The 27,064-nt window shown below is 42.0% G+C and overlaps 1 protein-coding gene across 2 annotated transcripts in view; it reads left to right on the plus strand.

The window, feature by feature from the left end:
- The window catches only part of LOC308307266 (cadherin-18), a 198,519-nt gene that overhangs the window by 54,502 nt on the left and 116,953 nt on the right, over positions 1-27,064 (plus strand). For both annotated transcript variants that reach the window (XM_080752445.1, XM_080752446.1), the window contains exon 4: positions 22,918-23,037. In XM_080752445.1, the coding sequence (XP_080608571.1) occupies positions 22,918-23,037 (120 nt within the window). The remainder of the gene's footprint in view (positions 1-22,917; positions 23,038-27,064) is intronic.

Raw genomic sequence — 27,064 nt, forward strand, 5'->3', positions numbered from 1 at the left:
CTCACAGATGTGCAGAGTGGACATTTGGCAGCGGCCCACTCCTAACAACCTGTGGTGCTTTGGACAGATGTGGCAAGAGCGCGGTCTATAGACATAGCACAACCAATCGTTACCACTTCTCCACTGTTATTTACTACTGCTTCTGCGTGTGATCACGTGAGATGAAATGATGTGAGGTGCTGCGTTTTGATTGATTGATTGATTGATTGATTGAATATTTTATTCATCAACAATGTTGCAGCACGAGGTACAGTCAGACATTCAGGCTAAAAGGATAACACAAAAGAAGTCCTGGGGTCTTGTTTCCATTGTGGTCGAGCAAGCCATGAATGTTAATACTATCCTGTTGTGTGTGTTGCCTCATTATTTTAAAATCTCCTAGTTTGTTTATGTTTAAAATAATCCTAATCTCATAGTGTGTGCATGTTTAAAATAATCCTAATCTCGTAGTGTGTGCATGTTTAAAATAACCCAATAAAATAATCTTATAAGATTCTCCTGTAAATCAAATCAAATCAAATCAAACTTTATCTATATTGCACATTTACAACAGCAATGCTGACCAAAGTGCTGAACAGCAATAAAAACAAAACAATATAAGGCATCAAACACAAACAACAACAAGGTAAATACATTTACACAAAGCAAGAGATATGAGCAGAGCAGAGCTATGTACAATTAAAAACAATAGAGAACAAATGTGTTTTGAGTAAAGACTTAAAAACGCCTATCGACTGGGCCGATCTGATGGGGAGGGGTAACAGCTTCCATAGCATGGGACCTACAGCTGCAAAGGCACGGTCACCCATGCTCCTTTTATTAGTTGGAAGGGGCTCTAGCAACATCTTGTCTGCTGACCTTAGGGCCCTGGTAGGGACATAGGGGTGAATTAGGTCAGAGAGGTAAGAGGGTGACAGGCCGTGAAGGGATTTAAAAACAAATTAAAAAAACTTAAAATCAATTCTATATTTAATGGGGAGCCAATGGAGGGTGGCCAAGCAAGTAGTGTGTGATGCTATCAGATCTCCAAATCCAGCCTATAAGTGCATTACAACGCTTTATAAATGTGATTAAAAGGTATTATAGACCAGACCTTTGGGTAAAGTGTTATCAAACAAACATTATGTGTCGTGTCGGTATAGACCTCTGCTCATGCATATGCATGCAGGCTTCCAGGGAGATATTGACTGTTTATAAATAAGCCACCTATGGCTCTATAGGCATTTGCATATTTGACAGGCATTGTGCGTCCCCCAATTAAGTTCCCTGCTTACCTAATTATTCTGCTTGCCACTGCTCTGCTCTTGCTGCTATGCTGTGCTGTGCTCCTGTTGCTTTGTGCTACTGCATGCCTTTATGATGTTTTACGCTCCCAATGCCTCCCCAGCATGCATCCACCCTGTGGATTCTGTTTTCTTTTTCTTTCTTTTTTTTGTGATCCCCTTAGGTTAATGTGCTATTTCATACCCTGTAGTATTCATTTTGAAAAGTGTTTAGTACATACTGTATCTCCATGCTCATAGGGAAATATTTATAGTCAGAGCCTTGAGGCCAAAATCCAAATCTGTATACTTTATGCTCATAATATGATATATAAAATATATATTTTATGCCCAAAATATTTTCTATTAAATTCCAAGAGTTGTCTATCTGAACTAGGTCAAGGAAGGATAGAGGTACAGGTAATTGTAGAAGTTCTGTACAGTATAGTATAGATACATGCAAGATAGGGATGTCCGATATTGACCTTTTTATCCAATTTATTTAATATCCAACTCTTAATTTCCGATACCGATATATGCTAATATAATATCTAGCAGTGATTCTCAACCATTTGAATTTCAAGGACTCCCAGTTTGAAATGCATTAGGCTATTTAATGGCATTTATATATCGCTGGGACCCCAATTTATATTATAAAATCATATTAAGAGGGTACAAATGGAATGGGTCCATTTGGTTCCATTTGTACACTAAGAGTTACAGACCTGCAAGGGTCCATTTGGTTCCATTACAGACCACTAAGGGTCCATTTGGTTCCATTTGTACACTCTAGAGTTACAGACCCATAAGGGTCCATTTGGTTCCTAACTATCTAGAGTCTGAGAGTCCCCAGACCCCACGTTGGGGTTTTTGCACACCCCAACTACCTAAGGAAACAAAAAAAATAAACGATAATATCGGACTTCCCTAATGCAAGATGGGTGACTTGTAATGTAAATCATCTCAAAGTGCATGTTCTCACACTTTCTGTGTACTATATGTACACAGACCGAGTTACTTTTGGCGCATCTACAATAAAACGGTAGATCAAACATTTAACCACGTGGGAAAGGCCTTCTCTGATCATGTCATAACAGAGCATTCTGAGAAAATAGTGCGTCGTGACAGGGTTTAAAGGGTTAAATGTAGTGTAGTGTGCTGTGTGTGTCCCGCATGGTTGATTCCATAATCCAAAGCTTGTGAGTGGATCAGCTCTGAGTGAGCAGCAAGCGGAGGGATGGGCGATGAAAACATGAAAACATCCGTAAACATGCTAATCTCCCCTTAACGGTGCCTATTGTTCGGGCCCCTGTCTAACAAGACCGCTCCTTTCAAAGTTTCACTGTTGCCTGCAAACTTGAGCACCGCTCGCACCGACGAAAATCGATCACCATTGATGACCCAGGGGAACCAATCAGGGAGCGTGAAGGGGGAAAATAATTACCATTCCACCAACCCCCCACGCTCTCTCTGTTGTCCATTAAAGTCATTCCTCTTCGGTTTAGTGTCTGAGGCGTCAAATCGGCTGTAAGAATCAACTGTCCTCACACTCCAGAGCGCTAATCCTTGCTGAGTTTGTCAATACTGGGCGTTCTTCAGCCCTCAGGAAGGAAGCGAGGAAGGGGGGAGGGCTGTTTGCAAGAGCGTGGTGGCTAATTGGTCGTGATGTTCTTTTCACTGTCTACAGTAAATTGATTATCTGGCCAAGTGCCAGGTACTTCAGCATTCCTGCTTCGAGCCCTGTTCAGCAGTGCAATCACATTTTTTGAGTGCCAGATGAAAGCAATATCAATTTTCTACCCTTCTGACTCTGGTTGAGAAAATCAAATGTTAGAAATGGAACTGAGCTGGAATCGAGGACATGCTCCTTTCTCCTCTCTCTCTCTCTCTCTCTCTCTCTCTCTCTCTCTCTCTCTCTCTCTCTCTCTCTCTCTCTCTCTCTCTCTCTGTCTCTCTCATCCCTGACAACCACTTCGCTAGACGGCTTTTAAAACCTTGTTAAGTAAGAGGTTTTAAAGGCCAAGCATTGTGGCTTCTGTTAGGGGTGGTTACTGTAACTCCAGTGCCGTGAAGCGACCCTGCTGTCAAAGTACATGTTGGTTCCTACAGCATGCACATTATTAGGTACAGTATGTGTTGTTGCGACTACAGTATGAATAAGCAAAATCAATGTTTTGTGCTGATGAAATATTTTGTGTATTGTGGAATAAGTGATTTCTTTGATTGATTGAAGACTTAGAAGTTTGCATAGGAAAAGGTAGTTTCATGACAGTACAGTTCACTGGTACATGGTCAACTAAAAGGAGATTTGTAAGCTTTTCGGCTTATTTACACAGGAAACCTTTATGTATCTCATATAACATTGAATGACAGACGGGTAGAACACAGTACTATGCAGTAGATATCGTCAGAAAAAGACAAACAAAAGGGTCAGGGGGAGGGTAAGGCTAGGTGTATTTTTACCAGTTACGAGCGGCCAGCAATTGAGCGGGAAGATAAAAGTTGCATAGTGCAGCTTTAAATGATTTAAGATGCAATACATCAACTTTAAACAACTTTACTAATCCCATTAGGGGCAATTAGTTTGGAAAATATTTTAACAGAGAAAGTCTGTAACATAGAACAGTATTCACAACTTTCCAACATCCCATCGTGCATTGCGCAGAAGTTGTACGGAGCTTCCGGCGCCGCAGCCGAGTATGATCTACAAGCTCACAACGGTTGCATCTGCGATGCGACGTGAGCTTGTATGTCTGCTGTTAACCGGAAGTGTGGTGCAAAAAAAATCTCCAGTAACCTCCCGCGGAAAGAGGTGGATACATTATGCACCCATGTGAAATATCTTTTAGCATTCTCAAGTAACAAGGTAAAAATCTATGGAGAAATGAAAATTGCAGGGGGGATGAATAATTGAGGTTAGTTTTGCCAGCAGGTAAAACATAACACCCTGGTGGCAACAGACAAAACATGTTCAGTAGAAGCTTGGAGAAAGTTATAAAAATAACCCAACTCTCATGGTTTCACTAGGGTAATCTTAAAACAGCTGTCTTTTACAGTAGTTAAAAGACAAGCATGGAAGACCGTCTGTAAAAGATTGATTAATAACGGCAGAAAATGTCAAACTTGACAGAAAAATTGTGTTAGTTTCAGATTAACAGAAAACTTAAGACACTAGCATAAGCCCTGCGGCACCCCACTCAACCATATAGGGTTTAAGTGGTTTATGACTTGGTTTTAGACACATTGAAGCCCAATTTAAGAAGTTGTTGTCACCCCAGGATATAAAGTCAGCGAGAGGGTGTGTGGAGTTACTGTACGTGGAACAAGTCAGCCCAGGTGCAGAGTCAATGTCGGAGGCTTACAGTATAAAGCCAAATAAGAAGGCAAAAAGCAAAGGGCAAAACAGTCCGACATGCAAAATGACTGCATGGCACAGGATCAAAAACACAGGCTAGCAGTAGCCTACACTGCCCTACAAAGCCAAAGTGCAGTAACGTTTTTAGACGCACCGACTTATTTGTGTGTCCCAAAGTCAAATTAGCCTCTGTGATTTTGGGTGATATACAATGTATTACCTCAAGAACAGATCAATCAGTGTAATATCATGTATACCGGTATGCTGATATTTAATTTGACTGACAAGTTGACAAACTTTTAAACCCATTTTTCAGTCATGTTTTTGTTTCGTAGTTACTGCACTTTAGAGATTCAGAAAATACCCCATTGCTTGTAAAATGTAATGTTTTTACTTTAGTTAGATTGATTGATGGATGTTATTCGTTTGCCTCCTGGCAGTGTGCTTTTTTTATTATAATGTTTATATATATATATATATATATATATATATATATATATATATTTATTTATTTATTTTTCTTCTTTTTTTTTTTTTTTTGCTCAAAATAAGAAGCCAGGTGTTGAGATTGACAGGTGTCATGGTGGCCCCATGTGGACCGCCTGCAGGCAAAAAACTGCATAATTATGGCCAACACCGAAGCATCTGTCTTTGTAAGCAAGATCACAATTAAGATGGATCATAGATGTTTCATTACACACTCCAATCAAATGATTATGTTTAAAGCTTAATTTATACTCCAACGTGCAACGGAGTTGCTTGCTGACAAACAAGGTATCAACAGGTGCAATGCGATGATAGCTTGTAGATCTGTTCTTTTTGGGAGGTGATGCAGTCTCTGGAGTGAAGTAGCACTGCAGGACTCTTTCTTTGTCTTCAGCAAAACACCAGTGACGGTTTCAGTGGCGTGGCAGAACAGAGGCATTGGGCATTGGGTGAGATCCGGGTGGGCCCATTCACGTACGTGCGCATGTTTTTTTTCTTTTCTTTTTTTTCTGGGATATTGTTTGGTTTCGGGTTAAAAACGTCTCTCTGTTGTAAGTGAGCGTGCACACACACACGCACACGCGCGCACACACACACACACACACACACACACACACACACACACACACACACACACACACACACACACACACACACACACACACACACACACAGACCAGTGCTGCCCACGGCATCACCAGCTTCTCACAGTACACTAGTAAGACGCCTCAGGGCGACATGCAACCTCGCCAATTCTTGGCCATCTGGCCAGTGATGTATATCAGACCAGTTACCCATATATGGGGACCCCTGGTACCCATATATGGAGATCCATGTATTGTATTATGGTACATCCCTTTTATGCCCATACATGGAGATCACTGTCTGAACCAGCCACGCATATATGGCATTCTCATATGAAGTTAGATATGGGCTTAATATTGATGACATCAGGGATCTCCATGTATGGGCATAAAAGGGATTCTGTTAGAGTGGTTCCCATGACATCACAACATACAATCCCTTTTATGCCCATACATGGAGATCCCTATCTAAGAACCAGCCACACAGATATGGGCCATGTCTTGGCCATCTGGCCAGTGATGTACTGTATATCGATGGCATCAGGGATCTTCATATATGGGCATAAAAGGGATTCTGGGGAATACCCATATATGGACTTTTACATAGGTGATGGCACGCACGCACGCACGCACGCACGCACGCACACACACACACACACACACACACACACACACACACACAAACACACAAACAGACATACAGACACACACACGGAGACAAGCTGTGACCTTCGGTCGCAATTATATTGCATATTAGTGCACAACGGCTAATCACAACTCGCAACAATATTCACAAGCAAGTTAGAACCCATCGCATAGCAGCAGATTACAGTGACAATCAATTAAAAGCCATTGGCCATGGCGTCACCCCGGGTGGGTTTGCTTAATGTTGAATGTTGACATCCATGCCTTGATTGTTGTAATTAGTGGCCAAGGCACGAAGTGCCCGAAGGCCACTTATTGATATTGGACTTCAGCACTATTATTCCGCCACTTTTTCTCTAGCGGCTAGACCGTGCAGTCGCTTTTTACGAAACTCGGCAGTATGGCAGAGGACTATGCCAAACGGCTAAAACGCGAAGCCCGTAACAATCGGCCAAAGGGTGGCGCTGTAGGAAGCCTTTGAAAAATGCCAACTTTGAACTGGTGTAGCTCATGCCCTGTTTCAGGTACAGCAATGAAACCTGTATACACTTATGCGTCTCCTCATGCCGAACAACTTTTACGCTCTGACTTTTGACCTCTGACCTTTACTTCTCCCACAATTTTGAATTATATGAAAAACAGTCAAAATCTATCTCCTCCTGGGATTTTCGCATAACGTGCGCAAAACTTTTTTTACATGAACTTTGGACCAACACGGTCATCGCACAGTGGCCGGATTTTCTTTAAAGCGAAACATTATTTTTTCATAATTCACTCAATGTTGCAGTTTTATGCAAATTATTCTTCTGCCTCTAAATCATACATGCAAAGTGACACGTTCATGGCATTTGGCAAATATGTAGATGGTAAGTCCAAATATCACTGAAAGCAATCTTACTCCAATTGGCCAAAGGGGGGGCGCTATACGAAGCGTTTGAAAACTCAAACTTTAAAGGGGCATAAGTCATGCCTCGTTTCGTTTGAAGACATGCAACTTGCTTACACGCGTGCCTTGACTCAAGCAGAAGACATCTGTGTCTTTGTTAAGTAAGCTCCGCCCTTTGATTTTCCACAATTTTGAGCAGTTTGTAAAACGTTTAAACCCGCTTTTATTCCGGAATTTTCGCATAACGTGCATGGAACTTTTTTTACATTAACTTTGGACCAATATCTAAAGATCTGTCAGATCGGATTTTTTAAAAATTGAAACATGCTTTTTTTAATAATTCAATCAATATTGCAAGTTTTATGCAAATTATTCTTCTGCCTCTAAAACATACATGCAAAGTATCATTTTCATGATGAACTACTCTAGAGGGTTAGTCCAAATATCACTGAAACCAATCTTACCCCAATTGGCCAAAGGGGGGCGCTATATCATTTTGAAAGAAGGCGTCAAGTACATTACATGAAACTTTTTCTTTTTTCTTTTCTTTTTTTTTTTAAATGACAGGTCCATCATGTGTGACTGCTGTAGTGTAGTGGTCAGTGCCTGTGCCTGCGATACGGGTGGTTGTCAGTTCAAACCCCACATCGGGTTGAGTTGATGTTAACATCCTGGATGCCCATGGCATGTGCATATGTCAAACTCTTTAATGTTGACACGTCTGATCTAACTCCAGATCACGTTCATGTTTAAAATGAGCCCCACAACTACTGTAGATTTACATGAAACTTTTTATTTTTTCTTTTCTTTTTTTTTTTAAATGACAGGTCCATTATGTGTGACTGCCGTAGTGTAGTGGTCAGTGCCTGTGCCTGGTATACGGATGGTTGTCAGTTCAATTCCCACATCGGGCTGATTTGATGTTAACATCCTGGATGCCCATGGCATGTGCATATGTCAAACTCTTTAATGTTGACACGTCTGATCTAACTCCAGATCACGTTCATGTTTAAAATGAGCCCCACAACTACTGTAGTTTTACATGAAACTTTTTCTTTTTTCTTTTCTTTAAATAAAAAAATGACAGGTCCATTATGTGTGACTGCCGTAGTGTAGTGGTCAGTGCCTGTGCCTGGTATATGGATGGTTGGCATCCATATAGAGTTTGACATATGCACATGCCATGGGCATCCAGGATGTTAAGTTGATGTTAACATCCTGGATGCCCATGGCATGTGCATATGTCAAACTCTTTAATGTTGACACGTCTGATCTAACTCCAGATCACGTTCATGTTTAAAATGAGCCCTTCTCTACCGGCTGTTTTTTTTTTTCTGTTCTGAGTAAAAGAAAATATGATCACTCGAAAATTTCAGAAATACTCAGATTACATTGATTTCACCCCAAGCCTCCAAAATATAAAAAAGAAATCAATAAAATCAAGGCACTCAGCCTACATAGAACTTTCTTTTTTTTAAACAAACATGGTTAACGTGACTTCTCTGTCGAGGTTGGCGGGCCAATCGCGGTCCCCGTTTCCCGGCGCTGCGCTAGAAAACGGCCCAGTCAAATCTCTCGCGCCTCTGCCAAAACGGCCAATCGCTGCAGCGCAATCCTGGCTTCTCTCCATCCCGACCAATGAAATCGTCCCCACGCAGGATTCCCCGCGGTCAAGCTCCCCCCACCTCCAGAATCAACTGACACTCACTCAGACAGCCATTCTTCCGCGTTCCTGGACGCAGAAGCCAGCCAAGGAATAAATACAAGATAACGTTTGATTTTGATAGATTTTTACCCTTTGTCAGCTTGTTCTTTTGTCATTCTATGGTCTAGTTACTGTGGTTTTTAACGTGACCCTATTTAGAAATCATTTGGCTGTTCATTGCAACGAGGAAATGTTATTTACAAGCCAATTCTCATTTGTTGTCATGGCCTGCTACAGTATGTGATGCACCGGACCTGCCAAACTACACAGACTGCGTGGGAATCATTTTAATATTCAATTTGATTGACTGATCATTAATGTTACAGGCTTACAGCCGATCGCTTTGATTATGGACTGCTGCTGCTGCTGCATGTCGCGTATTGCATCTGAAACACTGTCTGGTTGAAACATCACCCTGGAATTAATCATTCCTGCTGCTTATAAATGCTCCAGTTATTATTTGTGTAGTCTGTTTGAGAAGAAGCACAAACACTTTATTTATAGATTAATAACTCCACATGCCGGGTTTCCTTTATTGCGCGATTTGGGCTGGTGCACGATTAAATGATTAATTCATTAATTAATGCTTGTTTTTGCCTTCAATTTCATTACAAATAAATCAAACCAACCACTCATTCAGTTAATAATAATAGCCTACCTAGAATACCTACATACTGTAATTAGCAGAAGTGATAGTGTCAGTTCCTCCTTGTGTCAATTCTATTCAAAGAAATGATTAGCGAAGCATTGCCATTGATTGATTCATTCATTCTTTCAGTTTGATTAATTCATTGCACAGCAAATAAAGACCTGATTACAAACGTTTTCTATAACATGTAATTGTAGATGATAGTTATAATTTATATCATATCAATTATGGTTTTATATAAAGGCAAGCAAAGCTCAGAGCTTTGAGAATCAATGTCGGGGAATATCCATTTGGAGCGCAACACTGCATGGAGAGCTGGTAGATGGCTATTTTCAATTGCCAACGTTTCAATATTTACAGATTGAATAGGGACACAATACAGTCATTGGTCATGCTCTGCTTTCAAAGGAATGAGGAGATTTTTTTTGTTTTGTTTGAATCGCTTCATAATGACCAACTTACTTGACCAAGGCATGATTGAATAGACGGTGATGCGTAATGCGCGGCGCGCCACACACAAAAAAACAGAGTTACAAGATATCAACGCATTGCGTCATGGCGTGTCGACAGCTTATACATCTGTTATTTTGGACACATGGTCATGGAGAGATTTGGAGACGGCAGCGCATCAACCCGACATTTCGGTGACTCCAGAACGCAAGTAGATTGCGGTTAATAATACCTATAGAATAAGGCTACAAAACACTTCATAGACTATTTGATTTATTTCTGAGCTAGTAAGACACTTTAGTCTAGTAGCCAGCCCATAGAACCCCATTGTAGACCCGGACATTTTGAGTCCCCTAAAGTTTTATGTTAGAAATGTTGAGTATGGGTCCCCAGCATGTAAAAACCACCGGATGCTAACTTGTATATGTTGAGCAATTTTCATAATCAGCCGCTAGAGTTGGTGTCCCATTAACTTTACATTACAGGAAAAATAAGCAAAAAATTTATCTGCTTTAAGTAGCATATGAGGGGTCTAACTAGGGGTATTTTATGATTCTGAATCCATTGCAAGCATCCGTTTTGCACGAAAAACATTCCTTGGCGAAAAATCGGCCTTGGTTTAGTGATGAAAAGTGCAGAGTCATCACTTTTCACATGTTTCTGGGGTCCGTTTTAGCCCAAGGAATGTTTTTCATGCAAAACGGATGCTTGCAATGGATTCAGAATCATGAAATACCCCTAGTTAGACCCCTCATATGCTACTTAAAGCAGATTAATTTTTTGCTTATTTTTCCTGTAATGTAAAGTTAATGGGACACCAACTCTAGCGGCTGATTATGAAAATTGCTCAACATATACAAGTTAGCATCCGGTGGTTTTTACATGCTGGGGACCCATACTCAACATTTCTAACATAAAACTTTAGGGGACTCAAAATGTCCGGGTTCACATTCTGGCTACTAGACTACTTCATAGATGTTTCCTGAATCTAAAGAACAATCAATGACAACGGCTTTTAACAGAAATAGTGTTTTTATTAGGCTATTAGGCAATGCAACAAATGCAAATGATCACGCATGGTTTAACCATATCCTATAAATAGCCAAACATTTCATTATGAAATGTAACAGTAGGTCTATAGTCTATAAAGAAAAATATAGGCTGACAGCCTACCAAGACAATAAAAAAACTAGAGTAAAGGTGGGTTGGAGGTTAATGTTGATCGCCCGAGCTGCTTCAATTCCCAGACCCTATGGTCATTTCTCAAACAATTAGGCTACTCTTAGTCAAATTTGTATTTATTCTGTGAACTCTCTATTTATTTTCTTGTATGACATGTGTTAGTATAGGACGGGACCTATCTCCCTTAATTAGTCCCTTTCTATTTAGGCCTATGCTATCAATTAAACATCACGCCTGTGTAGTGTGGCTGTGGCGCTCTTTATAAACTTTTGCAAGAAATATAACCCCGATTGCAATAACAGTGGTCAGTAGGCCTACATGCAGGCTATAGTGTTGTCTGTCAAAATATATTTTATTTCAAGACTATAAAAAGGCTATATGGTCACCGCATATCCTATAGCCTATATGATTATGTGCCTATTCATATGTTTTTCAAACAAGCAAACACATAGAAATTACATATAAAAAGAATAATAAGAAGTAGGCTAGGCCTAGTGAAAATAGCCAATCTACAAGCAGCTCACAGCAAGTCGAGACACGTTGTGAGCTTGTAGATCTGCTGTTTTCACTAGTTTGGGTCCCGGCCAGGAAAACGTCTAATCAATTGATGTCGGATATAAATTGCGTCTGCTAACACGGTAACCGGACAATATTTAGGTGGTTGTCAGAAAGAAACGTTCATGCACGCACCGTGGCGCACGCACTGTAAGTCACCCAGATACATCTCTCGTTCTTTTGATTGAATACTTTAATAGCAGTTTGCATATAAGAATCACAGGGACAGGGCAGTATTACTATATGTCACGTTCATGTTAATGTGTTATGGTTACGTTATGGTATAAAGGCTCCGTCTGGACTCGATCTTAATGTCCGGTGTGTGTGGTTTACTATGATTGGCGGAGCGTATCATTTTCTGTCGCCGCGACCTCGACAAACACGCGATGGCCTAGACCCTGTGGCTGCCTAGTGTAGTGGTCAGGGCATTTGCCTTTCATGCAGAAGATTGTTGGATTGAATCCTGCCTGGGGTTTATATAAGCATAATACCATGACATTTTGTAGACTTTACAGTTTGTGGGCTTGTAAGGCTCCTGCCCTATGAGATTCATAGCCTGGCCGATTCATATGGTCTTCATAGCTCAGCAAGGCTTACTATGTACATCATCAAACTGTCCAGGTGCATAGTATCACAGTATTTTTTATGTCTGTTGCATATAGGCCTACAGTCTTTTGCATACATGTTGTGTAGAGGCCAATTTGTGCTTTTACCTATAACCACCGATTAGTGTAAAACTTTGTATGCACACTTCCCAGAGGCCAAGGAAAAACCTGTGCCCTGCATTTTTCACATCTGCCATTTATAGCGCCACCAGAAGGCCGACTTACAGTATGTAAAACACATTCTTCGATATTACTCCTTCAGATTTTATCCGAAAATCACAAAATCAGTACACAGTATCTCTACAGTGATGTAATCATGACAGATTTGTCAGATATCATATTCTATCTAATTGGCTAACATTGAATTCCAAGGTTTGCAGGATTGCTCCTTTTTGAACAAAATGTCTCAAACGCAGCCTGCTATGTGTGTGAGATTTTGCACACACATTCCCACTAGGCCAAGGAACAGATGCCACCCTTCTCACATTGGCCTGTTATAGCGCACCAGCGGGTACATTTTTGCAAAACACATTTTTGGAACAAAATGCTTCAAATCCCGCATGCAGCGTCCGATTGCCGTGAAAGGCCCAAGAACACGTGGCACCCTTTTCACTTTGGCCTATTATAGAGTCACCACTAGGCCAAAAAAAAAACTACCTGACCTGCCGGAGTCCTGTTCGGAAGAACACTGCTTCTAGTTTTTCTTTGATGTCTTCTTTGCTTTCCCTTGATGCCTTTTTGCTTTCCTGCTTTTTATGCCTTGGCCACTTTATCGCTGCTTGCAGCTATATTTTGATTTAATATACTGAGATGATCAGGTACAAAGTTACTTGCCATTAATATGAAGCGGGATGCCATTCTGTACCACAAATAGATGGATCCCTAGAGCTATTTAGAGGTACAGCGCTCACATAGACTTCTGTTGTAAGCAGAGACTATTTGCACAGAATATGTGTCTGTGTGCTTGGACTCGGGAGATAACAAGAACAAGAAGAATGCATAAGTAATGTGATGGCGGCACAGTGCGGCAAAATCAATAGTGTTATGAATCTTTCAATGGGTTTGGGTGGATGTCCTCTGCTCTAATCCACACACCTTTTGCAAGTGTGCTACACACAAGTGTGTAAATGGATTGAGCGTCCCTACTGGGAGTACAACATAATACAACTTTAATTTATAAAGACAAAGAGCCCTCTTCCATTAAAATATAAACATAACATTAATAATAATTGACCAAACAATTCATCAATGTCGGTCATATTTCAGCAGCGGCTGAATGCATACAGTATAGGGGAAAAACTCTTTGCCGGTCAGAGAGAGAGAGAGAGAGAGAGAGAGAGAGAGAGAGAGAGAGAGATAGAATGGACTGACGGAGGAAAGGCTCATTCTGACTTTAGAAAACTACACCGCAGTGAGTTGCTACTCACCTAAAACTGGAGTATGCATGCCATAACACAACAATCCTACATGCTGTGCACGTGTGAGTGGATGGATGTGCATGTGCTTGTGCGCATGCATGTGTGTGTGTGTGTGTGTGTGTGTGTGTGTGTGTGTGTGTGTGTGTGTGTGTGTGTGTGTGTGTTTGTGTGTGTGTGGTGTGTGTGTTGATATGTGCCTTGTTTAATTCGGGACGGTGCGGTGAAGTTAATTGCGTTGCAGCGATGACTTGATGATTCAATGTGAACATGTGTCTTAACTTGGCGTGCATCAGTGATGTTCTTTGTCTGTAACACTTTCAGTGTGTCAGGGCCTGTCAGTACAAATGGACACGGGTGAAGTTCATGGGCAATTAACACAGGATTGGACTGGAGCAGGGGTGGGCTGACCGTGGGCAGCATCTTCTTCCAGGGGGCCATACTAAAGTGTCAGGCTCAAGAAACTTGAAATACATAGTGCTGAATGTTAAAACTGCATGGATTTGGTAAACATGACAGACTACTTTTTATTGCGACCGAAGGTCGCATTTACCCTGAAAAACCTTGTCGCTTGAGTGACCTTCTGTACAGGAAGTGATGTCAGTGTGATGTCAGTGAGTCGTGACATCACTTCCTGTACGGGGCGGCTACACAAGACTAAGAAAGAAAAAAAAAGAGAAGGATACACAAGACTAAGAAAGACAAAAAAAGAGAAGAATAAAAAAGAAAAAAAGGAGGAGGATAAAGATACCAAAAGGAGAGAGAAGAAAGGGTGGATGAGGTACAATGTGCGGTATCCTCCTCCGATGAAAGAATGTCCATCCACCTGGAGAAAAGAAAATGTAATAAGGAGGTGGCAACGGGGCGGCCAGATAAAGTTATTAGGCCTGGATCCGACGCACAGGATTCCAGAAGTGTAGCGCTTATTCGCTCTTGTATCAAACCGGTACTTGAAACGTTCTTAGAATTTTACATATTTTCGAAAGTAAAAATGGGGGCGGCCGGCGGCTGTGTTAAGAACGTTTCGTTGTCAAGCTCAACGTTGGGCATTTGGACCTATACATTGAGAAATGGAGAAAACCTGTTTGGCCTAAACATGGAGATGTGGAGAACACTATATATGGAGATAGTCCAGTCCATTATGTCATATGGGACTACCGTCATAGACAGTAGCCATTGTTAGGCCGGCTGTCTGTCTGACTGTCTGTACAGGAAATGATGTCACATGACATACTTTTTATGCCCATATATGAGTCATTCTGTACCACATCTCCATGTTTAGGCAAACTCCACACAGAAAGGCCCTATCGCCAACCCCACCTAGGGTGTGGGCGATAGGGCCTTTCTGTGTGGAGTTTGCATGTTCTCCCTGTCTCCTAGGGTTGATACCCTCACAAAAACATGAACAAACTCCCCCCAGAATGACAACAACTAGAATCGTCAGAGAAACGCTGTGGTTGGCCAGATGGTCAAGAATTGGCGCGACCTCGCCTTTAGGGCGAGGTCGCATGTCACCCTGAGGTCGCATGTCACCCTCAGGTGTCTTACTAGTTTTATATATATATATAGTTTATATTCCCCATTCAGAATTCCCATAGGCTTGTTTAATATAGCGTCAAATAAGAACTGTGTTCCAAAAAATAAACAATTGTAACCGGCGGTGGATGGATATGAAGCTTCAACTGACGGTGAGAAAACGCCAATGTTATGGTCTCCAAATTAGTTACATTTTCACCAGAAAGAGACTGTATCAATTCCAAATATGAATGACTGACTGTCGTAAAAGATACAGCGTCACCTCCCTGACAATATCGCCAGAAAAGTTTGTTTATGGCAGCAGCTACATGCTCCAAATGATTCCATCCACCCACCAAACTGGCTGGGTGGATTACTACAAATGTACTAAGCAGCGGTGATAAGCGGTGAGGTGGTCACCTTAGGCTGAGGCGGGGTCAACCATAACCAAACATCAAAGGACTATCAATAAGGAACTTCAGGTGGATAAGTGAGTTCGGTGTGTGGCTGGATTAATCTGGAGCATGTAGCTGAGAGATTGAGAGACAGACAGACAGACAGAGAGACAGACAGACAGACAGACAGACAGAAAGAGAGCTGCCTTTTCTTCAATTCAAGGCCTCTCTCTCTTGCATGCTACCTTTCAAGAAGAAACACATGATCAATAGTGTCACAGGAATGTCACACGTTGAGCATGTGCAATACATGCTGTCTGAAGGCAAATGGTACCAACCGTCTTTTAAGCGATTTCTCGGGCACAATCAAGTTGTGAAGAAATCAGGACGAGTCAGTGCGCACTCCCGTCACTCAGTTGTTACTTTGTTTGGTGTAAGCCGGTAGTTAGAGCCGACTTCACCCAGACATGATGGTTCTGATTCTGAACATATCAAATACGTTCAAAGATAATAAGACAATGCTGTCAAGGCTGAGAAAGCTGCTATCTTTTGCAAGTTTTGGGGGGGATATGTTTCCAAAATATCTTAAAAACAATGACATGTTGTTATCCAGTATTTCTTATTTCTGTAATTACTTTGTTTTGTCAGGCACAAAGAAGGACTTCTGGCTCCAGTTTGTTTATATTCTGTCAGTGCTAACCATTAAAACAACGTTGACGTTCCCAATATATACAGTATAGTCACCCTCCACGAACCTTAGATCCATGGTACTATATAGCGCCTGCCAATATGAAAGTCTCTTTGTATGATCCGCTTGTGGCCCTTTTCCATTAATGTGGTTTTGCACTCAGCTTTCCTACTGACATGCATCAATATGCCTGCCCGCTCTCCCTAAGAAAGACTGTCATGTAAATTGCAGTGGGTTTATATCGCTTCATAGAAGAAATGTTAATCTTTGAGATTCTGTTTGGTCTGTCTGGTGTGTTAAGATTATCTCCCAGGACCAGATTTTCCCAGTCCTTCTTATCCCATATTGTAAAGCAAAGATTGTCATAGTTGGCGCTACCAGAGGCACCAAGGGGGCAAATGGAAAGGAGAGGAAGATGGTAAAAAGAAGAAGAAAAAGGGGTTGTAAAGGACCGGTTGTAAAGGACTGGTGTCTGGCTCAAGCACCTAGTCACGGCCATTAAAAGTGATACATTACCGTATGCTGCAATCTCAGGGCAATCTCAGGCCAATCAGTATCCCTTGAATACGATGATTTAAGTAAACAGTCTGAGCTTCGATAAAACTAGAAAAGTGTACCCCTCTGAGGGCAGATCCCCATCATTTCAGGTTGCCTTACTCACAGGAGTGAAAAAATAATCACCACCGGGCCGGCCTGGTGGAGAGAACAACAACAGTAACAACTAGAAGCAGTGCTCTTCCGAGCACAGGTCTCCACCAGGCCACACAAATCGGCCTGTTATAGCGCCACCATGAGGCTGATTTAAAAAATGTGGGGCAGAGGTTCTGAATTAGCATCCAGGGAGTGTGTGTGCTCAGTTTGGCAGCGATCGGGCCAACGGCGCCGGAGATTAGCTGGTAACAACCAGGCCACACAAATCGGCCTGTTATAGCGCCACCATGAGGCTGATTTGAAAAATGTGGGGCAGAGGTTCTAGATTGGCATCCAGGGAGTGTGTGTGCTCAGTTTGGCAGCGATCGGGCCAACGGTGACTGAGATTAGCTGCTCACAAACTGCGAGGACGCACAGACGCACGCACGGACGCACGGACGCACGGACGCACGGACGGACGGACGGACGGACGGAGGGGAAAACATACTCTCCCTCAGCCTTCGGCTGGTGGAGACAATAACAACAAGTAATGTTAGGGGGTAGAATTGATGTTGCTATTGAAGCCATTTGAAAAGACGCAGAAGAATATAATAATTTGAAACGCAAAAGGACATTCCTGCCAGTGTCTGGCTATTCAAAAACCCACATTCTACTGAAATAAGAAATTCTACAGTATATTGGAGTTCAGTGTCAAAATCTGTGATATATTGCATTCACTGATTGGTTGGTTTGAGAATGAATTATTCGCTGAGGACCACACCTATCACGGTAAAAGGCTGCATGGATTGAAGCAAAAAGGACATTCAGGCTGAATGTCAGGCTAGGCACACATAATGAAAATAAGAGCTACTTCTAACATGAACTCTTTCACACCAATCACCCCCCATAATGTTGTGAGTTTGCACGTAATTATGTGTAGCGTATTACGTGTATGTGAGGTGTACATGCATGCACTATGTGGGTGATGTAGTGATGTGTCAAGCAGTTGATCAAATTACCGGTATATGTAAGGCACTGAACGTTGTATGTGCCTTGTTTGTTCCCACCATCACCACCCCATTACCACCAGTATAGACCCTGCTTTCCCTAAGGGCTCGGTTTTCCCCTGGGGGGTTGTTATAGATGTAAAAGTGTATCTCTCCTGCTCTTAAATTGTTGTATTCTAAAGTGCTGAGCAGGGAATAATAGCCTATATCAGAGCCTGAACGCCAATATCAAAATATAATATTCACACTTGCATTTACATTTTATGAATACATTCTCAATCTATTTGTGAGTTATCTGATTGAACTTTTATTTCCACTGGTCATCAATGTTGCTACTATTATTAAATAGTTAGATGTTGCACTTAATTATCGCCTTTATCTGAAGCGCTGATCCATTACATACACCCATTCGCCCACAATCACACATTGATGGTGGAGGAAACACACACACACACACGCGCACACACACACACACACACACACACGCACACGCACACACACATACACACACACACACACACACACACACACACACACACACACACACACACACACACACAAATCAACTAATCCGCCCGCCCCGCAACACGCATTTAAAAGAAAGATGGTATATCATCTCCACAATAGCTCATCTTTATATACGGCTCTTCTAAGTACCCAAAGTCGCTTTACAGAAAGGTTTACAGTAGCACAATATTGTCATGGGCTAAATAAACAAACGTGTTGTTCAAATTGGGGTTTAGCCTAAAATACATTCATTCAAAGACATTCATTCTCTCCAAATCGCGGGGGCATCATCGGGGTAAGAATGGGGTTTCAGGTTTTATGTCAATCATATTTATACAGCGCCTTGCACTCCAAACAGACAGCAAAAGACGGACAATATTAAATCCTGTTGGTTATTGATTAATCACCAGATTGGAGAGATGGGAGTGACCCGAGGCGAGCGTGGTTGGTTCATTCAGTCAAAAAATCCATCTCACTTGCGAAAGTTGTGTTTCAAATCGTATCTGTTGACTGGCTGGTTATATAACTTAACCGACACAAAGTATGTATAAACGGACTTGTGTGGATGACAGAGACATACAGTATAAGTGAAATCCTGATCAGCGACACGCGCTGAATTGTTTGTGCTTTCTTCTCTGCTGTGCTCACGTAACGTGTCAAATGTTGGCAAAATGTGGTTTGCGGCCCCAACAGGAGCGGAATTGGGACGGTCCTCGCACCAATGAGCGGAGGAGAAACCTCGCTTCTCTCTGGCGCATTTTAAACTCGCTCGCTCGTGCTCGTATTCAAAACGTTGTATTCTTATTCTTATAGGCCTACTCTTATTAACTCTCCTACTGCCAGATTATTTATTTATTTATTGGGTCTGGTGCCATCAAAAATCGGCTTACCTTTGCGACGTTATAGTAGATAGATAGACATTTATTTATTTTATTTATTTTTTATTGTGCAATAGTGCACTTTGGTCTGCCAGGCAGCAGAGGGCGGCGTCATGCGAGAATGAATGTGAATTTGCCTGTTATGTGTTGCCGTGCATTCAGACCAGTCACTGGCCACAGAGCCTCACAGCCAGAGGAAATAAACAAGGAAGTGAATTGGTCTCCGTTGATGTTAACGCATAATGGATTTTTTACACCATCACCGCGGAAAATGTGTTTACAGTACACGGCGGCGCGACCCCTCATCAGCTTCAACAAGGTAAACGAACGAACGAACGAACGCGAACGAGCGCCGTATTGGCGCGGAGGTCTCTTGAGAATTGGGGCGAACAGGAACGTCCAAAGCAGTATAAGAGTTAAGAATAAAAGGCAAATAAGAACAGGTAATTATTCGTATTTATGTTTTGCACATGAGAGTGGTGATAACCCGCCCGCCCGCCGCCCGTCAATTTAGTCTGAAACCTTGACCCACCTGCCGCATTGCAGGCGGGTTGGCGGGTGGGTGGGGGCACCGGGTCGGCCCGCTCATCACTACTGCACTGCAGTAGGTGAGTATGAGGTGTGATGTCATGGCCTCACACATGCATGCACGCACGCACACAGCATGTGGGTGAGGGACTGATAAACAGACAGGCATGTTTCTCTCCCATCATGCTAGTTGATGCTAGTTGTTAGATGCTAGGCCTGCGGGCCACCTACTGGAGATTCCAGAAGTTCATGTTATCATCATCAATGTATCCTATTCTTTAATGGCTTGATAGATTACAGCTACGTGATTACAGCTACGTGAGAGTGTAGCGTAGTGTTGACTTTGACAAGATTGGTGCCTGTTGGTGTGCAAGGTCATTTTCCAGTGGCAGAAATCTTTCTTTTTTTTTTTTTTTTGTCAGAAGAAAAATAAAACAGTTTTGAAAAGGGCATTAAGTTGCGTGGCCTCTGCAATAAGTCAACTTAGGACAGTAGTTCAAGAGAGGGATTGAAACCGATGGCAGGTGATGAAAGTGGTTGCAGACAAGCTGCGGGTACGAATAAGATTAGGGCCCTAATAGAAAGATGATCTGCCGTATACCCTGAGCATAGTGAAAAGACATCAATGGGTTCCACACAGGCATTTGATTCCCATCTGAAGAGATCTGAAGTACTGTAGCTACAGTGTACTGGGCTGAAGCTCTTCTAATGGGCTCTAGGAAATCTGTTTGGAGAATAATGTGTTCATACTCTGTATAGGCACATTTCCAGTAAGGCTTTAATATGGTGCTCCTGTTGGAAAAGTATTTCAAAAAAGAAATGAATTACGGCGGTTGAACACTTTAGCTGAAGTGCATTGTGGGCTATTGCAGTCACTTTGTAAGTACATTAGCAGTATATTGTGAGTGAACTGAAAAGGATACTTTACATGATCAATCTCTTTGGTCGTCAGTCTGTTGTGAGACATTTACCAATAGGCTACACAATCTAAGTAGATCTCTAGTGCTATAGAAATGGTTTTCAAAATGTTTGTGCCCAAGGCACTCAACTCAAAGTAAACGTTATTTATAAAGCACCGTTACAACGACCAATGGCAATGGAATAAGGACTTCAGTTTTCTTTCCAGCAGCCATGTCAATGCATTTGAATTTCTATATAGCATGGCTTCCTAATAGAACATTATAATAAGGTCTTGGTGGTAGACTCAAAATGATAGTTCATCCAGTTCATATGTTATACAGTACCACAGGGTTAAACAAATCACTGTTCCTGCTCTTAGTCAAGTGGATATAATGTTCTATAATGCCATGGCCACATGCTGTGGCTCACTGCAGGGATCCAATCACAGTGCCCGCTCTCAACAAAGGATGTACAGAATTAAACGCTGTACCCTGGAATCTGTCATGACTGAGTTGTGTTTGAACCCAAATGCAACCACTCAGGAGACAGGAAACGGGTTAAGGCCTTGCGAGGTGTTTTAATGTCCAAAAACAACACAAAGAACTGAAATATGTAGAGATATAGATATATAAGTCTACAAAATATACATATACAATAGTGCCACAAATGTATCTGTATATATGTAGACACTATATGATATAAAACTACCGTATACTTTACTCTTAAATATATATGGATACATACATTGTGGAGGTGAAACCGTAAAAGAATCAGTCACAATGGAGACACAATGCATGTTACAGTTAGATTGGGTAACTCAGTTAGATCGTGGTAAGATCACTTGTTTTGTCGTTCACCACACACCCCTACTGCCACCTGGATCAATTCACTTTGATAGTCTCTTACTCTCTTATCAGTGCACCTGTGTAATTCTGCGTATTCACCATGAGATGGCGACAACAGTCATGCACTTGTGTAGTCGCTGACGTCACTCGTTTGCGACCCCTCTTTCTTTGTTTATCTACTAGCCTAGCTCAGCTGTGTTTAGCCATTAGCTTACTATGCCTAACTCTAACAACGATTGTTGTTGGACTGCTTACCTCACTCACGGCAGGTCTACTTCACTCAGTGTTTCCCCTATAGCAATTAAGGAGAGTGTAGTTTGTGATTGTCTGTGGCTAGTGGCTACGGTACATGTGCAGTTTGTGTCTGTTAGCAAGCAGCCTAGCCTACATAACAACATGCAGTTGCCAGGTCTGATAATATAAGCCATGTTGTGCTAGGTTTGAGGAAATAACATGCAGTGTTGCCAGGTCTGACTATTATAAGCCATATTGGGCTTTCATTTCTGTAAAGTTGCTTGTAAATAATGGTGGTTGTGAGCTTGTAGATCAGCTATTTTCAAATAGGGGACGTATTTAGGTTTAAAGTGCTCATGTGGCCTGAAACAGAACTTAGGTTAATTACTTAAGCTTGAAAAGCCAAATACTATTTATTTCTGTGTGTAAATAAAGCCCTTTGAAACTGAATATGATGGCAAATGTTGATAATTATAAAAGGAAAATCAAAAGACACCCGACCCGACGCCAAAAACCTGTAAAAATGTCTGCGTCTCTTCCCCCACTCCTTCAGCTTCTGCCTAGGGGAAACACTGTCACTCCACTATTGTTTCTAGAGATGGCTTCGGGACAATGTCTGTTCTTTGTTGTTATGTCTGTTTATGTAATACCAAGGACCACAATGGAAATAAGTCTCTGACTTTATAGTGTTTTCGCATCCTTGACGTGTTATTTCAGTGAACGTATTGTATTGCGTGGGGACGCTACGCTACAGTATTGTATTGTACTAGTATTTATCTTTTTTGGCATAACGTTCAAATCAATCAATCAATCAATCAATCAATCAATCAATCAATCAAAACATCTAAACATCATTGGTTAAAAAAAGGCTCATGGCAAGATTTACTTTCATTCTACTCTGTACTGTCCACTATTGTTTTATATGATTCTTGAGTAAAAGAAACCAAGCAAACCTAATGGTGAGAACAGCAACATACGGTGGAATAATTATTCTGCTCTTTTCATTTGCAGGCACATCCGTGTTCCAAGTCACGGCCACCGACGCTGATGATCCCACATATGGAAACAGTGCGAGGATAGTGTACAGCATTCTACAAGGACAGCCATATTTCTCAGTCGATCCCAAAACAGGTGCAGTGCAAATGTGCATGGCTGGCAGTGTTGAGAGCGTGTGAATGTTCATGTCCTTGCAGCTGTGCTAATTATCATTGCAAAGTCGAATGGATGGGTTTCATTCCAAAAAAAAGAGAAAGAAGTGCTGTGCATGCATCTTGGAACTAAGCTGGTACCTGGAGTTTGCCTACTGCTCATTGATCCAAGAATATATCGTAGACATTGAAGATCTCCTCATTTCATTATCAAAAGGCTGTAAATGAATTGCCATTCATGTACAGTACCAAACTACTGACTGTGTACAATATTGTGTTCTACTTCAAGGCCTTCCGTTATCTTGAAATGAATGAAATGAAAGGAGAGCTGTGTGGATTCAGATTTTGCTCAATAGCAGTCTTTGACTCCTGAGCCAGTGTGTGCGTTAGTAGGGTAGCACGGGTCCAAAAAATGGGAGCCTAGCCGAAATGGAACCGAGGGAATTTGGACCGAACCAAATGGCCCTGAGAAAAATACGGATTTTCTAGCCCCGGCCCGAAATGGAGCCGAGAGTGATTGGATCCGACCCTAAAATGGAACATGCCCCGAACGGACCCGAGGCAATTAGACCCTACCCTACCCTGACCCGAGGTGAATATTTTAGACCCGAAACGGATCGGTTCTCGGTTCGGGTCTCGGGTTATCGGGTCCTGGAAGACCCGTGCTACCCTCTAGTGTGCGTATGCTATGCTTGGGAGGCTGTAACCAGTGTTGCCATCTCCACTTATTCTAAGCAACTTTGGGCTTCCTTTTCAGTACAGTTGCTTGTGCATATTGGTAGTTGGGGTTGTTTCTAAAGTGTAGGCCTAGTTTCTTATTTTGGTCTTTCTGTGTATTGTTGTCTAAAGCAGTGGTTGTCTAAAGCATGTTCATGCAAATGACCCCCAAATTAATGTGTATTTTTCCATGGACCCCAATCTGAAAATATTTTGTGCCAGGGAGGGACCCATACCAGATTTGTTTTGTCTTTCACTTTTTATTTGTCCAAGATAGTTTTTGAGAGTGGCTATTTTCAAATAGGCCTAACCGATGTACAGTAGGCCTATATAAATGTTGTTATTATTTACAGTGAGTACAGCATATTCTAATTAGAATTATATATTTAATGTTTGTGAGGCCTAATTAATAGTCGCTTCTTTTAGGCTTGTTTTCATAGACCTGGTGTTTTTTTGTTTCTCTCACAAAGTCTGACTGTCACTGTGCACCGCAAACTCTGGCAATGACACATCCCCAAGTATGTTAACTGCACATGGTAAAAGGGAACGCGACACGACCACAATGGAGTGATGGACTCACCTTATTGCTACCGCTGTATTGCACACCTCCATCTCCCCTCTTAGAAAGCCATAACGTGGCTCCTCAGGGGTCAGAGGAGATATTTGAAAAAATTGCGGAGATGCTTTTTGCTGTTGTTCTCCGGCTTTTAGAGATGGAGGAGTGTGGTGGAGGTCAACATGCTCTGTTTAAAAAAGAAACCCATCCTTTGTCTGAAAGGTCCTTTCTATTAAATGTTAATGCTGTAGCCCTGCAAAGTGCAAAATACCTACCTTTGATGTGAGCAGTGCTTGCGTGCCATGGTATTGTATGCGTGCGTTGCCAATATGAGTGAGCGAGAGATGGTTTGAGTGCTAGACAAAGGAAGGAAGAAAGGGAGATAAGGAAATAGCATTGTGAGTGCTTTTGTGCCGTGCACACGAGTGTGCATGTGAAAAAAAGGTTTTGTCGTTTACAAAATGCACAAACAAATTGTTCGTCCTCGCGGTCAACTGGAGTGACGACCCGAGTGTAGTCGGGTCGTTGCTGTCTGAAAAACAACAAACAAAAAACTCTTGGCCCCATTGAGACGATGCAAGCTAATGTAAAAACATGAAGGATTTTGATGAACGAGCGGCGCAAACAAATTTGCTGAACGTGTCCACCTTATGCCAACAGGAGAACATGGTTCAAGTTGACAGCGGAATTTCACTGCAGTGTTATTGATGCATAAAAAAGTATGCACGCACACACGGTCGCACGCACGCACGCACGCACGCACGCACGCACGCACGCACGCACAGTACTTTATACATAAGTAATACAATACAATTGCCACAGTTGGGTAGAAACATTGTATCTCCTTATTACATCTTATTTTTCCATACAGTAATGGCCTATTTTATACTTTGTCACATGACATTGTTGCGCAATGTGTATAGCAAGGTGACACCTTGTGAGCTTTTGGGAGTTCTTTTTTTGTTAGGGACAGCAGGTTGAAACACAACTGTCTGTGTTATGAATATTAAAACAATGAAAAGTATTAACAAGCACTTGAGACAAAATACTACATCATTAGTACCCATTTCCTGAAAAGTTAACGGTGTGTGACATACTGTACAAGGTTTACACCCGACAGAGTCAGTGACAACATATAAGTTTGCGTTGTTATTCTGTAGTGATGCTAATAGCTATTTCTCCTTGGCTTCTGTATGCAGCACCGCGCCCAGAACATGTTGGGTTGGTTTTTTTGGAGCTGACTCAGCATCTTGTCTACATTGTAATTCTGCGTGGGGTATGCTGAGGACGTGATAGAGGACCTGGCAGGTCTCTCTCTCTCTCTCTCTCTCTCTCTCTCTCTCTCTCTCTCTCTCTCTCTCTCTCAGCATACATGCACGCCGCACGCACGCACGCACGCACGCACGCACGCACGCACGCACGAGGATGACACGGGAGTGGATTTTCACTCGTGTCCCGTCCCACTCCCGCAGAAAAAATCCTGTCCCATCCCAATCCTGGGCCAGAGTAAAAAAATAAATCCCGTCCTGTCCCACTCCTGTACAATTACTCCTGGTCCCATCCCGCTCCTGGTCAAAATCACTCCCGTTCACATCCCGCTCCCAAAAAAAAAAGAAAAAAAAAAAAAAATCGCGCAGTTTTTCTATTTTGATCCATATTATATTTGATATCATGTTTATTATTATATAATGTATAATTTTATAATGTTCGCAGTTAAAAGACCTCACTTTCCTGTGCAATTTATTTCTGCGATTTGATGAGCTGGTCTGGGATGATTCCCGCTCCTGGCCACTCCTGTTGATTTTCATTCCTGTCCCGTCCCGATCCTGGCATTAATACAAATTTGACTCCTGTCCTGCGGGAATCCCACGGGACCCACGGGAATTCCTGTCAAATGTCATCCTCTATGCCTTCTACTCTAGCATATTAATCCAAGTCTGCTACTGCAATTCCCCCCCCCCCCCCCCCCCCTCAGACTCTTTACAATCAGGTAAGAACTGGAGCAACTTGGACGCTTGGGGCCTTTTCTTTAACGGTCAGTCAGTTACATCTTCGTCAGGTCATGGACCCGAGGAACGATGTAACATCGGAACGTTGTCATCACTGCCTTGCACCCTGCTCTATTAAAGAAAAGACTCCAATTGTTCGAGTTGCTCCAGTGTTTTCTTCTGTCCTGCTATTATGTGTCTTGGTCCTGAGATGCACCGGACCAGCCTGATTTTGGTCTTGAGGCGCGTTGGAACCTCCCTTTAATCCTTACTTGACTTGATTTGGGGGGAAGAATGAGTATAACTTGAGTAAAAGTACAAATGTATTCACATCAAAAAGCTCAAAAGTACTCATTATGGTCCCATTTACAAAAGTAACTAGTAACTAAACATTTCAAATAGTTGTAGTGGAGTAAAAAGAATGTAGTAGAGGGGCGCCTGCTGGCCTACTGGTCCAGGCGTATACCACTTAGGCATTGCCACATAGGCATGGATGCCTGGAGGCGTTGCCGGTGCGATTCCCGATCTGGATGACCTTTGCCCCGTGTCACTCCCCATCTCTCCACCCATTTCCTGTCAGTCTACTGTCCTATCAATAAAGGCATAAAAGCCCAAAAACAAATCTTAAAAAAAAGAGAATGGAGTAGAAGTAAAAGTATTGAGAATTGAAAACAGTCCAGTAAAGTAAAGATACCTCAGAGTTGCACTTAAGACTTAAGTACAATACTTGAGTAAATGTATCAAGTGCT

Source organism: Nannobrachium achirus (assembly GCF_963921795.1).
Source record: "Nannobrachium achirus genome assembly, chromosome: 21".
NCBI lineage: Eukaryota > Metazoa > Chordata > Actinopteri > Myctophiformes > Myctophidae > Nannobrachium > Nannobrachium achirus.